The following is a 22,147-nucleotide window of genomic DNA, read 5'->3' on the forward strand; positions in this document are numbered from 1 at the left end:
GGAGGCAGTGAGAGATTTTACTTTCTTGGGCTCCATGATCACTGCAGATGGTGACACCAATTATTCCCAGACACCATCCTGGCTCCCGGGTATCACCAGTGGCAGACAGGCAGGTGCAAAATGCGCCTGGCTAATTTAAAATACTGACATGAAGCTTCTGCCCACAAATCAGTGTTGCAAAATGCCCAGTGACAACCAACACAGGACTCTTTGTCAGCCACAAGAGAACACTTTTAATATAGACATCGACTTCATACAAGACATGTGGTTTTGGTTTGACTCATGGTCTAGTTGTACATTTTCCAAGAAAAAAACTTTTCAGAAATTCACCAAAGTTTCCAGGTGGAATATTTCCCATAAGAGAAACAGATACAGAGTTATCAGCACAACTTGCTTTCCCCCCCCTTTTTCTTTATTTTTTTCGGTTCTAGCAGACATGTTTACACAAAATTCTTCTTTTAAGTTAGTGATTCATACTTCCTTCAATAAACTATTTTAAGGAGCCGCTTTGGCAAAGAATGGAATGCAACAACCAATAATAATAATAAAAACAAAGCCAAATACATACCACAATCACAGCTGATTTTCAAACCAACACATTTCACCAAAACTGGGGGATGAAAAGGAAAAAAATCCACCAAGTCGTCATTTTCACAGTGCTTCAAAAAGTGACCTATCTTCACCATCCCTTTTCAAGTCTGTGCAGGTGCCAGAACGAGTTGTCTTGCTAGAGAACAGAGAGCCAGATTTACATGCTCTGTAGCCCCTGGATCGAGGACTCTAATGTCTTGAAGTCCCAGATGGCCATTGCTCCATCAATACCAGTGGTGCAGAACTGGCGGCAATCTCGTTTGTCCACCTCATAAATAGACACTTGGGTGATGCTGTTCTGATGCAGCGTCTCCAAAGTAGTGTTGAGATCTCCATAGTGGCTCTCTTGTCCATGTTGCGGAAACGTTCCATGGCCGAAATATTGCGTTGTATGCTCTGCTTGGGAATGTCCAGCTTGGAGACAAAGGTGAGGGTAGCACGGTCGTCACAGTTGAAGAGCATCGGGCAGCAATCATGGCCAGCGGGGGCAACCACACTGTTCTCCGAGACGAACGACACACTCAGCAATGGGAGGAATTCTGATTTCAGTTGCAAGATCATCATGTTTTGGGAGGCATCTGTAACCGACACAGTGTTATCATGGCTGACCCAGGCCAGGCGGTTGCCACTGACGCTGGCCAGTCAACGCTCTCTGAGGGCAGCACAACTGGCCTGTGGGAGAAGAAGACTTGCTTTAGCCCAGGTCTGTCCTCCTTGCCCAAACCTTGAGCACTGCATTCCTTATCAGCTATAGCTCCGCCGTATCCATTTCTGTACTGCTTCCATGTTATTTTGATACCAACTCTCGTAGGAACACCATGATTTTAAGTCAGAGAGTTGGTCTGGAAGTCTGGAGCAGAGTGTTCTCCCCGCTCCATGCAAATTCTCCCTTCTCCCTCTTACCTGTATTATTTTTTGGGGGGGGTTCAGCAGCAGCCACAGCGGTGCAGAGGACATACCCTGCAAGAAAGAAGAAATCCCTGAATGTGTGAATGGTCTGTCACTGACCAAACAACCAGGGACGGGGCTTCAAGAAGTCGTTGCAGGAAGTCCCAGGTGAGCAGAGGGCTCTTGGGCTCGAATCCTGTTTGTGGCCAGGGGCGTACCGATGGGGGGGCAGGGGGGGCGGGCTGCCCCAAGTGCCATCCCGAAGGGGGGTGACATTCCGACGCGCCCCCTGCCCACGCCCCCCCAAACCCGCAAATCGCAAGCGGCAAAGCATAGAGCAGCAAAGCAATAAACCCCCCTGTCCCCTTACCTGTGAGGCGAGAGACCGTTGTCTCGGCTCCAGTCCCTCCCGGGATGCGGCGGCTCCCAGGCTGAACCTTCTCCTCGCTGCAAAACAAAGGGAGACATCAGCCGGAGCCTGGCTCCCAGCCACGCGAGCCCCAGTCTGGGGCAGGAGGGTGGGGATCTGAGAAGGGGGCATTTCCTCCTACCTGATCTTATTAACTGCCCCACCCTGAACTCCTCCGTACGGGCATCTGGGCTCCGCCCCAACCGGCCCGGCACAGAGGCAGCAGCCAAAGTCTCCCCCGGCTCCGGAATCACCCTTGAGGTGTTTTTGATGGGGGGAAACCTTGACTGCTGCTTCTGTGCCGGGAAGGAGCCATGCCCGTACGGAGAACCGACGGAGGGTGAGGCAGGCGAGGATCAGGATCAGCCACTGGGAACCGCCGCGATGGTCTGTCATTTTTGATCCCGGGAGCAGGTGCTGGAGCCTCATCCCTGGAGGCATGGTCCTGTGGAGGAAGCAGAAAATATCTGATGAGTAGGGGCTGGGGCGGATGAAAAACTACTGCCCCATATTTGATGACCCCCTAAAAGAAGTTCCACAAGGACCCTTCCTTCTGTCCCAGTACCTGATGTTCGCCACGTCCCTCCAGGGATTTCGCCAGCACGAAGTAGACGTTGGGGAAAGGCTCCCTCCCTGCAAAGGAAACGGAGGAATCAGCAAGCGCCTGGATCCCAGATGATAGCACCAGTCTGGCGCATGAGGGAGGGGGGACACAGGAAGGAAACATTCCTAAAATATGGGGCACTCTGTTGGCATTTCCACTTACCTGAAGTGGGAGCCTTTCCCCCCTCGTACTGGCGGGCCTCTCGCCTAAGGAAGAAACAAGTTCTGTTAGTCTGATTGCTTGGAGGAGTTGGAACCAAATAAATATACAGATGATAATATTCATTATTATCACCTCTATATTTAGACATGTTGATGGACAAATTTTGGAGTCAATTTTGTGCCCCACCCCTCACCTCCACACCTGGCAGGGGCCCACCTCACCAACCCCTAGCTAGGGCCCTGCCTGGACTACAGAGAAACCCTCTTCATAAAAGTACAGGATCTCTAAATCCGGCTTGGGATCACTGGGAAACATTTCCCCTGCCACACAAGGTCACAACATACCTCTGGATTTTGCTGTAATTTCACCAGGCTCCTGCCCCGTGCAAGCTGAAGCCTGCTAGGTGCCTTTCCCTGAATACTCCAAATCGTCCACATCCTACCATTTCTTTCTTTCTAGGGTTTAGAGGTGTCCCCTACAAATTCAGAACAGTCTTTTGCCAACGCATGATAATAGAGTGAATAAGTTTGGAATAGAGTAGTTGCTTTGGGCTCCTTCATGGATCACTGCCTTGCCGTGGCGAAGGGGCTTGAATAACTCAGAGAAGCTATGAGCCATGCCATGCAGGACCACCCAAGATGGACAGGTCATAGTGGAGAGTTTTGACCAAACGTGATCCACCTGGAGCAGGAACCGGCAAGCCACTCCAGTATCCCTGCCAAGAAAACTCCATGGACAAAGACAACAGGCATATAAAAGTTATGAGGCTGGAAGATGAGCCCCTCAGGTCGGAAGGCGTCCAACATGCTACTGAGGAAGAGTGGAGGACAAGTACAAGTGGATTCAGATCTGATGAAGCGGCTGGGCCAAAGCTGAAATGTCGCTCAGTTGCGGCTATGCCTGGAAGCGAAAGGAAAATCCAATGCTGTAAAGAAAAATATTGCATAGGAACCTGGAATGTAAGAACCATGAACTTTGGTAAGCTGGATGTGGTCAAAAATGAGATGGCAAGAATAAATACTGACATCCTGGGCATCAGTGAACTAAAATGGACGGGAATGGGCGAATTCAGTTCGGATGACCATTATATCTACTACTGTGGGCAAGAATCCCGTAAAAGAAATGGAGTGGCCCTCACAGTCAACAAAAGAGTGGCGAGAGCTGTACTGGGATGCAGTCTCAAAAATGATGGAATGATCTCGATACGAATCCAAGGCAGACCTTTCAACATCACAGTAATCCAAGTTTATGCACCAACTACTGGCGCTGAAGAAACTGAAATTGACCAATCCTATGAAGACTTACAACACCTTATAGAAGTGACACCAAAGAAGGATGTTCTTCTCATCATAGGGGATTGGAATGCTAAAGTAGGGAGTCAAGAGATAAAAGGAACAACTGGCAAGTTTGGCCTTGGAGATCAAAACGAAGCAGGGCAAAGGCTAATAGAGTTCTGTCAAGAGAACAAGCTGGTCATCACAAACACGCTTTTCCAACAACACAAGAGACGACTCTACACATGGACATCACCAGATGGGCAGCATCGAAATCAGATTGATTATATTCTCTGCAGCCAAAGATGGAGAAGCTCTATACAGTCAGCAAAAACAAGACCTGGAGCTGACTGTGGCTCAGATCATCAGCTTCTTATAGCAAAATTCAAGCTTAAACTGAAGAAAGTAGGAAAAACCATTGGGCCGGTAAGATACAATCTAAATCAAATCCCTTATGAATACACAGTGGAAGTGAGGAACAGGTTTAAGGGTTTAGATTTGGTGGACAGAGTGCCTGAAGAACTATGGATGGAGGCTCGCAACATTATACAGGAGGCAGCAACGAAAACCATCCCAATGAAAAGGAAATGCAAGAAAGCAAAGTGGCTGTCCGATGAGGCCTTACAAATAGCGGGGGAAAGAAGGCAAGCAAAATGCAAGGGAGATAGTGAAAGATACAGGAAATTGAATGCAGATTTCCAAAGAATAGTAAGGAGAGACAATAGGGCCTTCTTAAACGAGCAATGCAAAGAAACAGAGGAAAACAATAGAATGGGAAAAAACAGAGATCTGTTCAAGAAAATGGGAGATATGAAAGGAACATTTCGTTCAAAGATTACCAAGGACAAAAGTGGTAAGGACCAAACAGAAGCAGAAAACATTAAGAAGAGGTGGCAAGAATACACAGAGGAACTATACCAGAAAGAAATGGATGTCTCATATACCCCAGGTAGTGTGGTTGCTGACCTTGAGCCAGACATCCTGGAGAGTGAAGTCAAATGGGCCTTAGAAAGCACTGCTAATAACAAGGCCAGTGGAAGTGATGATATTCCAGCTGAACTATTTAAATTTTTAAAAGAAGCTTCTGTTAAGGTACTACACTCAATATGACAGCAAGTTTGGAAAACTCAGCAATGGCCAGAGGATTGGAGAAGATCAGTCTACATCCCAATCCCAAAGAAGGGCAGTGCCAAAGAATGCTCCAACTACATGTACCACACAATTGCACTCATTTCACACGCTAGCAAGGTTATGCTTAAAATTCTACAAGGAAGGCTCAAGCAGTATGTGGACCGAGAACTCCCAGAAGTGCAAGCTGGATTTCGAAGGGGCAGAGCAACCAGAGACCAGAGATATGCAGATGACACAACCTTGATGGCAAAAAGTGAGGAGGAATTAAAGAACCTTTTAATGAAGGTGAAAGAGGAGAGTGCAAAATATGGTCTGAAGCTCAACATCAAAAAAACTAACCACTGGGCCCATCACCTCCTGGCAAAGAGAAGGGGAAGAAATGGAGGCAGTGAGAGATTTTACTTTCTTGGGCTCCATGATCACTGAAGATGGTGACAGCAGTCATGAAATTAAAACTCGCCTGCTTCTTGGGAGAAAAGCAAAGACAAACCTAAACAGCATCTTAAAAAGCAGAGACATCACCTTGCCAACAAAGGTCTGTATAGTTAAAGCTATGGTTTTTCCAGTATTGATGTATGGAAGTGAGAGCTGGACCATCAAGAAGGCTGATCGCCAAAGAATGGATGCTTTTGAATTCTGGTGCTAGAGGAGACTCTTGAGAGTCCCGTGGACTGCAAGAAGATCAAACCTCTCCATTCTGAAGGAAATCATCCCTGAGTGCTCACTGGAAGGACAGATCCTGAAGCTGAGGCTCCAGTACTTTGGCCACCTCATGAGAAGAGAAGACTCCCTGGAAAAGACCCTGATGTTGGGAAAGATGGAGGGCGCAAGGAGAAGGGGACGACAGAGGATGAGATGGTGGGACAGTGTTCTCGAAGGTACCAGCATGAGTTTGACCAAACTGTGGGAGGCAGTGGAAGACAGGAGGGCCTGGCGTGCTCTGGTCCAGGGGGTCATGGAGAGGCGGACACGACTAAGCGACTAAACAACAACAACAAGTTGCTTTGGGAGACAATAATCAGGCATAGCCCAGTTCTGTGAAGCTTGGAGGTGGGGTGTGAGGCATCTGGGCTTCAGCAGTACAGTGGTATCTCAGGTTAAGAACTTAATTCGTTTTGGAGGTCCGTTCTTAACCTGAAACTGTTCTTAACCTGAGGTGCCACTTTAGCTATTGGGGTCTCCCGCTGTCACCGTGCCACCGTTGCGCAATTTCTGTCCTCATCCTGAAGTATCCTGAAGCAAAGTTCTTAACCTGAGGTACCATTTCTGTAGAAGCCAAGCCCTGAACAAAGCGAATCCTCCTGCCGCCACATTCTCACAGCAATGGCGGCTGTTCTGCTGCTTCTCAGTCCAGCTCAGCTCCAGCCCCCCCTTATGCCCCCTTCTAGAACCCACCGCTCTCAACGACTCTCACCTGCCCCCCTTCAAACTCCCTTTCCAAGCCTCCTTCCATCTTCCGTCTCCACCAGAATCCCACTCTCTCTCTTCCCCCTCCCTCCCTGCTTGACATTCCCTTTGGAATTGTAATAGCATCACCTCCATTGCCATATTGCAGAAAAGGGGAAGAAGGGGCTGATTGGGAAATGTCCGGGAATCCCAAAGTCTAAACTCAGAGACTCTGACTTACGTGTCGCAGGAGGACTCAGGATCCACCCTGGACCTCAACCGTTCTCTGTTCCCTGCCTGTTTCATAAAAAAGATTGTACGCCCCTTGGGGCAGGGACCTTTTTGTCAAGGTTCTAGTTACAGGTTGGTCTGCCATAGTCGAAACATAATAAAAAAATTTCCTTCCAGTAGCACCTTAGAGACCAACTAAGTTTGTTATTGGTATGAGCTTTCATGTGCATGCAGATATCTGAAGAAGTGTGCATGCACACAAAAACTCATACCAATAACAAACTTAGTTGGTCTCTAAGGAGCTACTGGAAGGAATTCTTTACTTTTCATCAAGAGTCACACGCAGCGATGATGCAGATAAATAATTAAAAATAAATCTCACTAGGCTCCTGCCCCGTGAAAGCTGTAGCCCACTAGAAGCCTTTCCCCTAAAACGAAAGGCTGTGTACACACCATCCATTTGGGGCTCTTGCAGCGTGAAAAGGGTCTGATTCTGCACAGCTGCATTGCTGAGAGGCAGGGACCTGGCAAGCTATCGACAGCTGTCAACAAGTCAAGCCAAGGAGCCAAGCCCCGTGCACCAGTGACGGGTGACGCTAATAACAATAACAATAATAATAATAATAATAATAATAATAATAATAATAATATGCCCCTCTTCTCCTCTGGGCCTCCTACCTTCAGCATTCATCTCTCTCTCCCAACTCTGTCCTCTGGCAGGCATCCCCCTTGCAGGGCATTATCAGGCTTGCTTGCAAAGCAGCACTTTGTGACATCAGCTGGCAAACAGGGGCCAGGCTGCTGGGTTGTCCGGCAGCTGAATGAAGAAAAATAAAACCAGGGGGGTCAAAGTGTGTTGGGATGAGGCCCCCGTGGGTCAGGCCAGAGGGGGCTGTTGGGGGAGCGTGGTGGTGCCTCCCCTTTTTCTACATCTTGCTCCCCCTGCTCGAGAGAATCAGAGCATGGCAGAGTTGGAAGGGGTACCAAGGGCCATCTAGTCCAACCCCCGGCAGTGCAAGGATCCTGCCCACAGCCAGCCCCTGGCTGGGCTCCACACTCCCACCACCTTCTTCCCAGCCGGATGCACAGACCCCTTGCCATTCTGCATGGGGTGGGGAAAGGGGAGAGAGAGACGTTTTGCTCCCTGTCCCTCCAGATATGGATATGAGAGCCACACCCTGCAGCCCTGTCAGGGGCCGGCGGCATTATAATATGTGGTGGGAATGTAAGAAAGTGAAGGGTTTCTGGGAGATGATCTATAATGAAATGAAAAAGATGTTAAAATATACATTTGTAAAGAAACCAGAGATCTTTCTTTTTAGGAATTACAGGGAATGAAATTAGAAGAAAAGACTGTAAACTTTTTCAAAATGCAGCCACAGCAGCAAGAATTCTACTGGCCCAGGAATGGAAACAAGAGGAGATACCGACAATAGAAGATTGGAGACTGAAGCTGACTGATTATGCAGAGTTGGACAGATTAACTGGAAAAATTAGATATCTTCAAGACCAAAAGTTCATCGAGGACTGGGGGAAATTTGTTGAATATCTGAAAAGAACAGGTGATGTGCAAACAACACTGGTGGGATTTCAAGAAGCACTGTGAAAACAGAGATATATTGTTAAAAAAACAAACAGGAGTGGGAGGGAAGTTTAATGGCAATATAAACAGAGAAATGCGTAAACTGAGAAGAAATTATGGATGATTGTCAGAGAAGCCGAAGGAAGTCTAAAAAGAATCAAATTTGTGAAAATTTGGCATAATTGTATATTTGTGTTGGAAAATAATAAAAAATTTTAAAAAAATAATTTTAAAAACCTTTAGGGAGGTTTTTAACGTTTGATGTTTTATTGTGCTTTTATTCTCCTCTTGGAAGCCGCCCAGTGTGGCTGGGGATGGCTGACCAGATGGGCAGGGTATAAGATCGTTATCGTTACCGTTCTTGTTATCGTTACCGTTAGCACCACACTCTATCCAACCGATCTATCTAAAAGCCCTGGCTTCAAGCAACCAGAAAGGAGATCCCGACTCCAGGAAGAACTTTCTGACAGCAAGAGCTGTTTGACAGTGGGAGGAAAATCCCTCGGAAGGCAGTCGACTCTCCTTCCACGACTAAACAACAAGAACAACATATGTTATGTATTGAAGTTCTCCACCTGACCACCAGGAGTAGAGTGTGTGTGTGTGTGTGTGTGTGTGTGTGTGTAGTTTTCACTCAGGTCCATGTCAGTTAATTTAGGAGGGAAACCCTGGGTTGTTGTTGCTACAATGTGAACAGCTGGCTGCCTATAAAAGCAGGCCGGCTGAGCTGTTGGCTGTTCAGTTCTGTTCCAGCTTACAAATAAAGAGCTGCTTTGAAGAATCGCTGTGTCGTCTGATATGTTCACCCACAACTTAACAACATATATATATATGTATATATGCTTTCGTAGATTTTCACGGGTACAGGAATGCAGGTTTTGGTGTCCTCGGGTGTCTTCCCGTGTAAAAGTTGGGGTGTCTAGGCGACGTTTCGACGAGGTCTCACTCGTCATCTTCAGGCTGGTGCTTTCGGCTTCTTGTTACTGGAACAGAGCAGGATCTCAGTGTTTGAGTTCCTATAAATACTGTTGAGGGGGTGTGGTGTATAGCCTCCAATGTTCTGGGCAGAGAGGAAGTTCCCAGGCTAGTGTGCCTTTTCTTCTTTTGTTCCTTAATTACTTGAGGGATATCTTGAGTGATTTCTTGAGTGGTACTCAGGATATCACTCAAGAAGATGTGAAGAGCCTGAAGATGACGAGTGAGACCTCGTCGAAACGTCGCCTAGACACCCCAACTTTTACACGGGAAGACACCCGAGGACACCAAAACCTGCATATGTATATATGTATATATATATATATGTGTGTGTGTGTGTGTGTATATATATATATGTATGTATATACATATATGTGTGTGTGTATGTATATATATGTGTATATATATGCATATATACACGCACACACACACACACACACACACACACAAAGATAGAGATGGGGGAGGGAGATAACAATAAATAACAAGAGACATTTATTTATTTATTTATTTATTTTCAGGTTTATACGTTTCAATAATTTTACAGTCATTTCAACATTTCAAAACTCGACTTCCTTCCCCCTCTTCCTGCCGTTCCTTAAATTTATTTTTTAATATTCATTTTTAATATTTGCCCATTCAAATTAACTTGAATTTGTTCATTTATTCACCTACTTCAAATATACTCTCCTGTGAAACTGCAGGTTCTTACAATGTTCCTGCCCATGTTCTTATCTATTTGCAATTTGTTTGCAAAATATTCAATAAATAAGAGACAACTATATGACAAGAGATGGAAGTTAAGAAATGAAATAAAAATAACCCATAAGCGCGTAAAATAAGCAGAGTTACATATGGGTTAAGTTCTGGGCATGGAATTATTCCATAGGCCGAATGGTCCAGATTTTGCCCCGCACATGGACGATCCCTCCAACGGGGATCCGGAAGTGTTTCTCAGAGCACCACCGCTCTCTCCCCTCTTTGCCCGCCGGCCGCTTCCTCTTCCCCTCCCGCCCGCCCCTTTCTGCGCCTGCGCGGAGCCCCCCCCCGGAGGGCCAGCGAGCGAGCGAGTCCGAGTCGCCTAAGCCAGCTCCGGAACGTAGCCCGGGATTCACCAAGGCGGCTTGCGCCGGCGGCGTGACGTCAGCGCCATAGAGCGCCGCGGGGCCTTACGCCGCTGGCGTCCCTTCCCTGCTCAGAAGGCGAAAGAGCTTGGAAGAGAGCGGAGCACCAAATGGGGCGCCTGGAGGGGGGCAGGCCCGGGGGCCCCCACCCCTGAGGAGCCAGGGGGAGGGGGAAGAAAGCCAGGTGAGTCTTTTTTTTGGGGGGGTTAATTTGGGAAGGGCTTAATTGTTGCTTTGGAGGGGGGGCCCATTTGCATTGCTTTATATAGGTGCAATTGGGGGGGGGGACAGAAAAAGCACCAGCAATGCAATTTTTTTTTGAGGGGGTAGGAAAGAGGAAGCTGCATTTTGGGCCAAGGGGGTCTTAATCTTTTTTGCACCTTGATCCAGCCCTATTGCAACACGTTGATAGACATTTTATTAGGAATTTATTGGTGGGGGGGCTGCTGGTGGGAGGGGGGAGAAGGAAGGAGGCTTAGATGGGTGTGAGTAAAACTTGGAAAAGGGGGAGGGAGAGGCCTGCTGGTCCTGTTGCATTTCTCTCCTCCACACACCCCAATTTCTCTCTCCCACCCAAGGAATAAATAAAGCACCATCGCAGCCTCCCCTTTATACTGTATTTTAATTTTTTTGTAGGGGGGGAATTTGCATTTAGCTTGGAGGGAATTTCATAAAATACCCACCTCCTTTGCACAAGCCTTTCCAACTTTAAAGAGGGGGGCGGGATGGACCAGTTTTTTAAAAAGTGGATTTTGGTTGTGTGGGACAGAGACACGTGTTTGTGTGAATTGGGAGAGAGGCTTGTTCTTCGTTTTTTTTCTTTCCCCCAAAAAAAGAAAGAAAAAAGAAGTAACTGTGACCTAGGCCTACTTATTTGTTTTGCTCCGAACTTCCCTTGTCTTCTTTCTTTCGTTTTTGCAAAACAAAGAGCAGTGCTGAAGCTGTATTATATTTTCAGTGCTTTTTTGGGAACCCCCCCCCCAAAAAAAACTTTTTAAATTTTCTTCCTCAATTTGAAGAGCGGAGGAAAGTGGCTCCTGAACTGTGGAGGGTTTCAAACTTGGAGGTTTATCTTTTGATATAGCAATGAGATGATGATGATGATTGCAACTGCAAGGAAATAATTCCTCCTAAACAGTTGTTATTCTGGGAGTCTACTTTTATCATTTTCCCCCTTTCCTCCCTGTGGGATCTGGGCCTCTTTCTCAACACCCCCCCCCACAAAAGTCCCTTTTTTCCAAAACAGTAGGTTAGCAACATCCATAGCTTGGGTGTGTTCGTGGAAAAGGAAGGGAAAAAAGAGAGGTGAGGGGGAGGGGAAACAAAAGGAGGAAATGAAAGGAACCTTTAACAAAAAAGGGAGTTTTTTTTGGGGGGGGGAATGAGGGTCAGTGCAGCTGTAGCTGAGTGCCTTTTAACCCCCAGTTTGGCGAATCCACCTCTTTTTCCTTTCCACCCATCTCAGACCAGGCCTTGTCTTTTCTCTTCCTCCTCATTGAGAGTTTCTCTTTCATCCCTCCTTAGTAGGAAAGCAACCCCCCCATTGCAAAAAGAAAAAGTGAAAAATCTAACTGTTGCAATACTGGTTTGCTTTCCTCCCCCTTTGGAACCTTCTGTTATCTGTAGCAAGTCTTTTGTTTTGTTATTACAGCAAAGAACTACTTCTTTATTCGCATATTTTCTTCATCCTGCCACTTACCAACTTCCCAAAAAGAACCCCCCCCCCAAAAAAAGTGTTTTGATGTGAAACACATAAAGGGATTTGGAATCCTTGGGGTTTTTTATGCAAGGAACATCTCTTCTTTCTCTCTCTCTCTCTCTGCTTATCGTCCTAAATTGCCCCCAGACAGTCAAAAATCAAAATGTCTCGTGGGTTTTGGAGATGGGGGAATAGGGAGGAATTCCTTCTGGGGTCAGGCCTGCGGCGCTCAGAGCAAAGGGGACCACCCATTTGGATTCTTGCTCTCTCTGTAATTTTATTTTCCAAGCACTAACCTGTTATGTTTCTGCTTCTGTGTGTGTGTGCATGCAAAGTGTCTTCGTGGCAGGTTTTTAAAGCAATCTGTTAGGCAGGCTGTATATATAAAAACCCTGATTTATTTGCCCGGAACTGTGTTTGCAAAGTCACTATCTTGGGTCTTGTTATATTCTGGCGAGGCCTTTCTGGAACGGATAAACCAAATCCTTCTGGCAGGAGAACATTTGACCAGGAAATACATCAGATTCTCCCCTCCCTCCTCCTCCTAGCGAGTGAAATGCCGAGAAACAGTTTCAAAAATAAAATGTGTTTAGGAACTTCTGAAAGAAGGGGTTGGCTTATGAAGCCAGCCGTGTTCACTTAGGAATATTTCTTTCTTTATTTTTTCTGAACAGCTTGACAAGACACTGGAGAAGTTTTGTTTTGTTCCCATGCAGGCTAAGGGAAATTGTTTAAAGAGTTGGAAGGGACCACAAGGGTCATCTAGTCCAACCCAATGCGGGAATCTTTTTGCCCAGTGTGGGACTCGAACCCATGACCCAGGGCTTCAACATTTGCAATACACGGAATAATGGAAAACCACATGTGGAGGAGCGGGGACGTGAATCCGGCTCACCAGATTACGATTCTACCGCTCTTAACCACTACACCACACTGCCTTTGACAGAGTCGAACCATTCACCTGCTGCACTGACTGGCAGCCGCCCTCTGGGGTTTTAGGCAAGGCACCTCTGCCAGCTGAGCCTGGAAATGCCCTTTTAAATGCAAGGTACTAAGGTACACCATTTCCTTTGAAAGTAAGCTAAGACTCTAGTCCACAGTGTTTTTGTGGTTTTAAACAGGAAGGTGGGGGCTGAACCCACCCACCTGTCACAGAACTACAGCCTTTCCCATCAGCTAAGCCTCTTCCCACTGCTTATGTTTCTCCGTGGTTCTTAAATCTCCTGCCAGCGCTGCGAGGTAGGCTCAGTCTGAGAGGCGCATTACAATCTCCTGCTCCACAGTTGTTAGCTTAAAAGCACTTGCGCATGGGAAACAGTGACTTGCTTCTAGTTCTGTGGCATCAGCTGATACAGGGTTGGGAACGCCGATATATTAAAGATCCCTGACCATTAGGTCCAGTCGTGACCGACTCTGGGGTTGCGGCGATCATCTCGCTTTACTGGCTGAGGGAGCCGGCGTACAGCTTCCGGGTCATGTGGCCGGCATGACTAAGCCGCATCTGGCGAAGCAGAGCAGCGCACGGAAACGCCGTTTACCTTCCCGCTGGAGCGGTACCTATTTATCTACTTGCACTTTGACGTGCTTTCGAACTGCTAGGTTGGCAGGAGCAGGGACCGAGCAACGGGAGCTCACCCCGTCACAGGGATTCGAACCACCGACCTTCCGATCGGCAAGCCCTAGGCTCAGTGGTTTAACTCACAGCGCCACCCGCGTCCCTGCTGATATATTAGCTTATCTCCAAATGGCACCTTAAACCCAGCTTGTTGTCGCCACAACAGAATGTCCAGGCACCATCTATCTTTTTTGCAATGGTACATGTTATTATTACTTTCATTTCTGAGTGGTTGACAACACATAAAAACATTAAACCGCATGGAGATCTTTCTGGGTGTCAGGATGGCGACTGACCTCTTCCTCTGGCTGCTCCACCCCCTCAGCTTTCTTCAGCAGGGAAGCAAAAGAGCTTACCGTATTTTTCGCACCATAGGGCGCACCGGACCATAGGGCGCACCCAGTTTTTTTGGGGGGGGGGAATCGAGAGAAAAAATATTTCCCCAGCCCCAAAGAGCAGCGTACAGGCTGCACACAACCTCTCCCTGCCAGAGGGGTTGCGCGCAGCTATGGAAGAAGGCAAGGCAGCTAGCGGGATGGATCCCGCTCGCTGTTCTGGCTTCCCCTTTAGCCCCGTGCAGCCTCTCCTTGCCGGAGGGGTTGCGCGCGGCTATTTCACAAGCCTGCATTCGCTCCATAGGACGCACACACATTTCCCCTCAATTTTTGGAGGGGAAAAACTGCGTCCAATAGAGCGAAAAATACGGTATTTATTGCATTTCTCTTCCATCTTTTTCTCCAAGGAGTCCATGGTCCACCCCCTCCTCAGTTAATCCCACAACGACCCTGTGAGGTGGGCCAGGAGTCTGTGACTGAGACTCCAAGGTTGCCCAGTGAGCTTCGTGACTGAGTGGGGACTCGAACTCTGATCTCCCAGGTCCTCGACCGACACTCTAACCACTACACCACCCTGCCTTCCTAGAGCCCTCCTGTTATGGGGCAGCTCTATAAATTATGTAGGTAAATCAATGGGGGGAAAGCCAAAATCCCTGAGAAAAGGATCTGAAATATTTTCCTGGAAGCTTGGATTTTTTTTTATTCTGAGTTGTTTGATTTGACGTTTTAATGTGTTGTCAACCGCTTTGCAATTTCCCCCCTTTAATATAAAAAGCGTTTTACGGTTTACTGTTACATTCTAATGGGTTGTTGAATATTGCTTTATTTGACATTGCTTTGTTTTCTGTAAGTTGTTTATTCTGTAAAGTTATTGTGACTTTGTCTTGGATCAGATGCTTATTAGGTGTGTGATCTTTGCTGCCTGTCCTGTGGTTTCTTCAGCTCATAAACCACTTTCTGTATAGTAATATAGAAAGGAGATATACAAATTGAAATTAAATTTAAATGAAAGCAGTATAGAAAAGTAATTTTATTATTGCGGTGTTGCCTTGGAAGTCGAACGGAATCTGTTCCGGAAGTTCGTTCGACTTCCAAAACGTTTGGAAACCAAGATGCGGCTTCTGATTGGCTGCCGGAAGTTCCTGAAGCCAATCAGAAGCTGCAGAAGCCACACTGGATGTTCGGGTTCCAAGGAACGTTCACAAACTGGAACACTCACTTCCGGGTTTTGCGGCGTTCGGGAGCCAAAACGTTCGGCTCACAAGGCGTTTCGGATCCAAGGTGCAACTGTATTATTATTAGTAGTTGTAATAGTACATGTGCAAAGCGTGATTTAGCACTCTGTGCATGCACGACCCCCGAAACCGGGAAGTAACCCTTTCTGGTACTTCCGGGTTTTGGCGGGTCCATAACCAGAAAAACTGCAACCTGAATTGTCTGTAACCAGAGGTATGACTGTAGTAGTATCAGTGCTTTTTTTTCTGGGGGGGACACAGGGTTACGCATACCCTTAAACATTTTGTGAATTTTAAGTTTGGCCTCATTGAGGGACAATATTTCAATATGAGTAGGAAAATGAGAGTACCCCTAAACATTTTCCTAAGGGGAAAAAAAGCACTGATTAGTATTACAGTGGTACCTCAGGTTACAGACGCTTCAGGTTACAGACTCCGCTAACCCAGAAATAGTACCTCGGGTTAAGAACTTTGCTTCCGGATGAGAACAGAAATCGCGCTCTGGTGGCGCAGCGGGAGGCCCCGTTAGCTAAAGTGGTGCCTCAGGTTAAGAACAGTTTCAGGTTAAGAACGGACCTCCGGAACAAATTAAGTACTTAACCCGAGGTATCACTGTATTTCATTGGGGTGAGAATGATGCCTAGACAGTTCAGTGTGGCAATTGTAACCTAGGTTTAAGGTGCCATTTGGTGCTTAGCTAATATATCTGAGTTGCTCACCCTGTTCAGAAGGTCCTATTTATCTCCCCAGTTAGTGCTGGGAAGGTCCCCTGCCCAAAACTCTGGAGAAAGCTGCTGCCGGTCAGTGTTGACAATATTGAATTAGATGGACTAACTCGGTAAGGCAGTTCCTTTTCTCCTGGTTTGTTAGAACTGCCAGGCCTGGAACCTTACAGTGCAGTTGGTGCGAATAATTACAGTCGTACGTTGGAAGTCGAAAGGAATCTGTTCCGGAAGTCCGTTTGACTTCCAAAACGTTCGGAAATCAAAGTGCGGCTTCTGATTGGCTGTCCTGCAGCCAATCGGAAGCCGCGTCAGACGTTCGGGTTCCAAAAAATGTTCACAAACCAGAACACTCACTTCTGGGTTTGCGGTGTTTGGGAGCCAAAACAACTCGCAAGTCGAACACTTTGGCTCCCAAACACTGTAAAAGTGAGTGTTCCGGTTTGCGAACATTCTTTGGAACCCGAACTTCCTGATACAGGGCTGCGTTTCAATGCCTTCTGATACTCTGCCAGTCAGTGCAGAGGGTCTGACTCTGTATTATAAGGCAAAGTTTCATAAATGAAGTGACCCGGATGAGTTTTTTAAAAAATTACAATCACCGAAAAGCTGAAAAACCAGGTTAAAGCACATGTCATTATTGCCTAAACAAAACTGTTTTATCAAGTGAAGGCGTCAATAGGCAGTGAGTTCCAAAAGTGGGGAAGGTACCACACTGGAAGATGACTTTATGGTGTCAACCAATAGCAACTTAAAGGCCCTTCCCAAAAAGCCTCCAAAAGCCTTTCTCCACGCCTCTCCATTGATGGTTTGCTTCGTGGTTCTTGGTGAATCTGTTTCTTCAAATACTTTTGCGCTGTACCGAAAATCAAGCCGGAAAGGAGGGAAAACCCAGTTGTCATGGCCAAGTCCCTGTTTCCAGAGCCCTTGTCTTAGAATCATAGAATCTTAATTCAATACTACTACTACTACTACTAATATATTATTTATAACCCGCCCCTCTGGCTGGGCTTCCCCAGCCACTCTGGGTGGCTTCCAACAAAATATTAAAATACCGTAATGCATCAAACATTAAAAGCTTCCCTAAAGAGGGCTACCTTCAGATGTCTTCTAAAGGTCTGGTAGTTGTTGTTCTCTTTGACATCTGGTGGGAGGGCATTCCACAGGGTGGGCGCCACTACCGAGAAGGCCCTCTGCCTGGTTCCCTGTAACCTCACTTCTCGCAGGGAGGGAACTGCCAGAAGGCCCTCGGAGCTGGATCTCAGTGTCCAGGCTGAACGATGGAGGTGGAGACGCTCCTTCAGGGATACTGGGATGAGGCCGTTTAGGGCTTTCAAGGTCAGCACCAACACTTTGAATTGTGCTCAGAAACATACTGGGAGCCTATGCAGATCTCTCAGGACCGGCATTATGTGGTCTCTGCGGCCGCTCCATCACCTGTCTACCTGCTGCATTCTGGATTAGTTGTAGTTTCTGGGTCACCTTCAAAGGTGGCCCTACGTAGAGCGCATTGCAGTAGTCCAAGCGGGAGATAACCAGAGCATGCACCACTCTGGCGAGACAGTCCACGGGCAGGTAGGGTCTCAGTCTGTGTACCAGATGGAGCTGGTAAACAGCTGCCCTGGACACTTGCAATGCAGGAATCTCAACTCAAGCATCCATGACAGATAATGCCATCCAACCTCTGCTTAAAAACCTCCAAGGAAGGAGAGTCCCATCACCTGGCCAAAGGAACCTGTTCCACTGACAAATAGCTCAGAAAGTTCCTTCTGATACTTAATCAGAATATCCTTTCTTGTAAATTGAAGCCGTTGGTTTGGGTCCTGTCTTCCAGAGCAAGAGGAAGCAAGCTGGCTCCATCTTCCATGCTCTCCTATTTTCTCTCAGTCTCCTCTTTTCCAAGCTAATCATTCCCAGCTCCTTCAACCGTTCCTCATCAGGCTTGCTTTCCAGACCCTTGAGCACCTTGGTCTCCCTCCTCTGCACACCTTCCAGCTTGTCCACATCCTTCTTAAACTGAACCCCCTGGAATTCGCAGACACTCTCCAAGGGCTGCCCCACACAGTGCAGTGCTCAAGCTTGACAAAGAACGGTGGCAGTATTTTTTTGGCCTTTTTTTTATAAAAAAACCACACCATTATTTTAGGGACAGGTCAAGAGCAACCTTGCGACCTCCTTATGCGGCGTCAAGAGCTTAGAAAAGAAATGGGATTGCCAATCTTCTTCCAAATTCAAATTTGCCAGGAGGTAGACCTGACATGCTGTAAGGCAGACAGCTATTTATAAACCTGGTCTAGGAAAACCTAGTGCTGAAAGCGAGAAAAGAGAAGTGGAATGTGTGCAGGGGTTTTTTGGAGGGTGGGCAGGTAAGGCATTCACTGGAAGCACCTGGAGGCCTCCACCTGTTTGGTACTGGAAACACGCCAGGCGCCTGGGGGATTTCTAGCACAGATACATTCGGACGGTGCTGGGCGCCAGGCTGAACCAAGATGGCAGACTTTGCTCCTTCGAAAGCGGCACTGCCAGTTTGAGAATGGCACTGGGTTTCTTTTTCGCTTTCTCCAGTTTCTTAGACTTCCTGATTGGCTCTAGCTAGGAGCCTGTTTGCAGAGACCGGTAGCGTATCTGCGTGTCCTGCAAATCGTTGTTTTTCTTTCAGGAGCGTGAGCACACAGGCATGTCTGTCGGCCGCTCTCCTGCACGGACAGCATGCATGAAACGCCTCATTCACAGCCGCCCTGAGCCAAATTGCAGGCATCGCATTTCTCCGGGGCGGGGGGGCGGGGGACTGCAAGCGCTCCTGCAAAAACAGCTGGGGAATGAGGGCTGCGAAGGGGCAACATGGTCGAGCTGCCCCTCCGACTCTCCATTAGTCCTCTTTTACGATGGCGGAATGAAAGCTTTGTGGTGCAGAGGGGAAGGCCAGCATCTCCCCCAAAAATGCCTCCTTTTTAAACACCTCCACTGACGGGTTTGCAAGAGCTAGACTGGATGCACAAAACTGGCTTGAAGTCCATATCATGATACAGTGGACACTCGGGTTGCGAACATGATCCGTGCGAGATGCATGTTTGCAACCCGCAGCGGCGCGTCTGCGGGTTGCGATTTGGCACATGCACAAAGAGCGATTTAGTGCTGCTGTGCATGCACGACCGCCGAAACCCAGAAGTAACCCGTTCTGGTAGTTCCAGGTTTCGACAGTCCGTAACCCGAAAAAACACAACTTGAAGTGGCTGTAACCCAAGGTATGACTGTATTCGTTTTGTAGTTTTTGACCTGGCAATATATCGTGAATTGTAATGTGTGTGCTTTTGTGTGCTATGCAGCCAGTGCCGCTACATACATTGTGATATATTCAGATATTGGTATATTGCAATGTTTAGCTGGTGATATATTGTGATGCTGAAAACCAGATCTCACCCACTGCATTTTTTACGTCCTTCTTAAAAACTAACTTTTCTCCTAGGGTTGGGCTAGACTAGACAGTGATGTTTGGGGTTCTTTCCAAACCGACCGTTCTGTGATTCCTCCGTTCTCTACCTTCCTGTGTGTAGAGCTCGAATACAGGTGGTTCAGTATTCAACAGGGCCACAAGGGAACAAGGGGGAAATAACGGAGGGAAGAAATAATTGGTTGAAGGTAAAGGTAAAGGGGCCCCTGACCATTAGGTCCAGGCGTGGCCGACTCTGGGGTTGTGGCGCTCATCTCGCTTTAATGGCCGAGGGAGCCGGTGTACAGCTTCCGGGTCATGTGGCCAGCAGGACTAAGCCGCTTCTGGCAAACCAGAGCAGCGCACGGAAATGCTGTTTACCTTCCCGCTGGAGTGGTACCTATTTATCTACTTGCACTTTGACATGCTTTTGAACTGCTAGGTTGGCAGGAGCAGGGACCGAGCAACGGGAACTCACCCCATCGCAGGGATTCGAACCGCCAACCTTCTGATTGGCAAGTCCTACGCTCAGTGGTTTAACAGAGTATTGCTCAAATGCTTAATCAAAACAGACACATGATTTGTTCAGGGAAAAGGATAAACAGTCATACCTCGGGTTACAGATGCTTCAGGTTGCGTTTTTTTGTGTTACCGACCGCGAAACCCAGAAGTACCAGAATGGGTTACTTCCGGGTTTCGGCGGTCGCGCATGCGCAGAAGCACTAAATTGTGCTATGTGCAGAAGCGCCGAATCGCAACCCGTGCATGCACAGACGCGCCGCTGCGGGTTGCAAACGTGCATCCCGCACGGATCGCGTTCACAACCCGAGCGTCCACTGTACTTCGGAATTTGACACAGGGGAAGCAACCCTGGTTTTGCCGGTTTCAAGGCGACTGGGCATCCCTTGTGTGGCGTCATGCACATAAGAGCGTCATAAGAGACTGCCGAATCGGACCAGTGGTCTGTCTAGTCCTCCAGTGGCAAACTACTCATAAGAAGCTAGGAATACAGATAGACTGTCTCTGGCTGTGGAGGTTCCACAAGAGCGCAAGAAGATCCTGGCTGCTGGAGACCAAGCCAATTGACCCATCTTGTCCAGCACTCTTTTCTCACTGCAGCCAACCAGATGTCTGTGGGAAACCAGTGAGGAGGATCTGAGCACCAGAACATTCGGCTCCGTTGGACGCCCAGGGTTCTAGCGTTGGGAGAGATGGAGGAAAACCTTTCTGCATTCCGTGCATAATTTTATGAACTCGTGTATCATGTCGCCTTTATGTTTGGAGGCAACCTAAAAGCCGCCGCCGTTCCTTGCAGGGGAGTCGCAGGGAGTGTGTTTCTCGCGCCAGCTGCGACCCAAGATCCCGGGGCAGCTTGTTTTGCTCCTTCTCATGATCTCATGGAGGAGAGAACCTTTGATTGTTCGTCCCGGGAGATCCGGGGAGCAGAGATTTGCCGAGCCTTGTTTAAAAGACTTGCCGACTTCTCCCCTGGGGTTGGAGAACCTGAAATCCTCCTGGGACGATCGGATCCTGCGCACGGCATCTTGTCCTCACCACACCTTCCCCCCAAACCCTCCTCTTCCTTTATTTTTCCAGCATGGGCGGGGACATGTTTTATTTAGACCCCTGGCCTATGCAGCGCTGCAAAAATCTGTGTGCGCTCGTTATTTTTAGTGCTTTCCTGTTTTCTTTGTGATTCCCGAACGGCGCTGCTTAAAGATTTTTGTGTGCTTTCTTTTTTCCATTGTGACATCTCGTCACTCCCTTCGGTATTGCACTGCATAATATATAAATATCTGTATATTCCAACCAGGTGTGTGCTGGCTTGTCTAGAAAAGGTGGAGCCCAGGAATCCTGGTAGGCGGGGAGTTAGAGCTGGCCTGATTTTTAGCATCTGGAAGAGACAGAGGCGCCATTCAAGTCTCTCCCTTCCCTCTTGTGGCCGTCGAGAGTTTCTGGGTCGTCCAGTTTTTGCAAGGTTTGGGGGTGTCAGGGATGTTCCTTTGGGAAAGGTAGCAGAATGTTTGGCTACAGCACAAAGTACAGAAGCAGTTGTGTTGTAGTGGGTTCGACTAGATCAGGCTTCCTCAACCTCGGCCCTCCAGATGTTTTGGGACTACAGTTCCCATCACCCCTGACCACTGGTCCTGTTAGCCAGGGATGATGGGAGTTGTAGTCCCAAAACATCTGGAGGGCCGAGGTTGCCTATGCCTGGACTAGATCATGGGTAGGCAACCAATCGCTTTCTAATTCTGGCCCACGGACGGTCTGGGAATCATCGTGTTTTTACATGAGTAGAATGTATCCTTTTATTTAAGATGCATCTCTGGTTTATTTGTGGGGCATAGGAATTTATTCATTTTAAAAAATATATATAGTCCAGCCCCCCACAAAGTTTGAGGGACAGTGGACCGGTTCCCTGCTGAAAAAGTTTGCTGACCCTTGGACTAGATGATCTCTGGGTTTTCTCTCAGCTTCGGAATTCTGTGATTCTGTCAGTCATATGTCGGAGGTTGAACAGAATCCGTTCTGGAAGTCCGTTCGACTTCTGAAACGTTCAACTTCCAAAGCGCGGCTTCTGATTGGCTGCAGGAAGCTCCCATCGGACGTTCGGCTTCTAAAAAAGACATTTGAAAACCGAAACAATCACTTCCGGTTTCCGATCGTTCGGGAGCTGGATTCTTCGACTCCCAAGGCGTTTGGGAGCCGAGGTATGACTGTATACTGTTCTGGCAGGAGGACCATGTTCCCGAC

General features: G+C 47.7%; 2 protein-coding genes across 4 annotated transcripts in view; one reads left to right on the forward strand and one right to left on the reverse strand.

The window, feature by feature from the left end:
• Window positions 1-1,265: 1,265 nt before the first annotated feature.
• On the reverse strand, window positions 1,266-2,742 carry LOC309361058 (uncharacterized protein). 2 transcript variants are annotated; one of them, XM_081896011.1, is made up of 4 exons: window positions 2,454-2,742; window positions 2,031-2,333; window positions 1,850-1,926; window positions 1,266-1,551 (listed from the first exon to the last, which is right to left on the reverse strand). In XM_081896011.1, the coding sequence occupies exons 2-4, from the start codon at window positions 2,327-2,329 to the stop codon at window positions 1,421-1,423; spliced, it is 507 nt and encodes a 168-aa protein (XP_081752137.1). In that variant the 5' UTR covers window positions 2,330-2,333; window positions 2,454-2,742; the 3' UTR covers window positions 1,266-1,420. The 2 variants fall into 2 exon arrangements, 1 of the variants encoding a protein (XP_081752137.1); XR_014164341.1 differs by having other exon boundaries at window positions 1,266-2,333; window positions 2,454-2,521; window positions 2,655-2,742.
• A 7,683-nt stretch (window positions 2,743-10,425) lies between these two features.
• Window positions 10,426-22,147, forward strand: part of CSNK1G2 (casein kinase 1 gamma 2) — a 57,100-nt gene continuing 45,378 nt past the window's right edge. For both annotated transcript variants that reach the window (XM_081895696.1, XM_081895698.1), the window contains exon 1: window positions 10,426-10,541. The gene's annotated coding sequence lies outside the window, so the exon portion shown is untranslated. The remainder of the gene's footprint in view (window positions 10,542-22,147) is intronic.

Source organism: Podarcis melisellensis, assembly GCF_964234715.1.
Source record: "Podarcis melisellensis genome assembly, chromosome: 18".
Classification (NCBI taxonomy): domain Eukaryota; kingdom Metazoa; phylum Chordata; class Lepidosauria; order Squamata; family Lacertidae; genus Podarcis; species Podarcis melisellensis.

Bases quoted from the DNA above. Each gene is read 5' to 3' on its own strand.
- LOC309361058 (XM_081896011.1), bottom strand. From the start codon at position 2,329: ATGCCTCCAGGGATGAGGCTCCAGCACCTGCTCCCGGGATCAAAAATG. The intron at 1,927-2,030 runs GTAGGAGGAAAT...TTTGTTTTGCAG, and splicing joins GGGGCAGTTAATAAGATCAG to CGAGGAGAAGGTTCAGCCTG. The intron at 1,552-1,849 runs GTAAGGGGACAG...TCTTTCTTGCAG, and splicing joins AACGGTCTCTCGCCTCACAG to GGTATGTCCTCTGCACCGCT.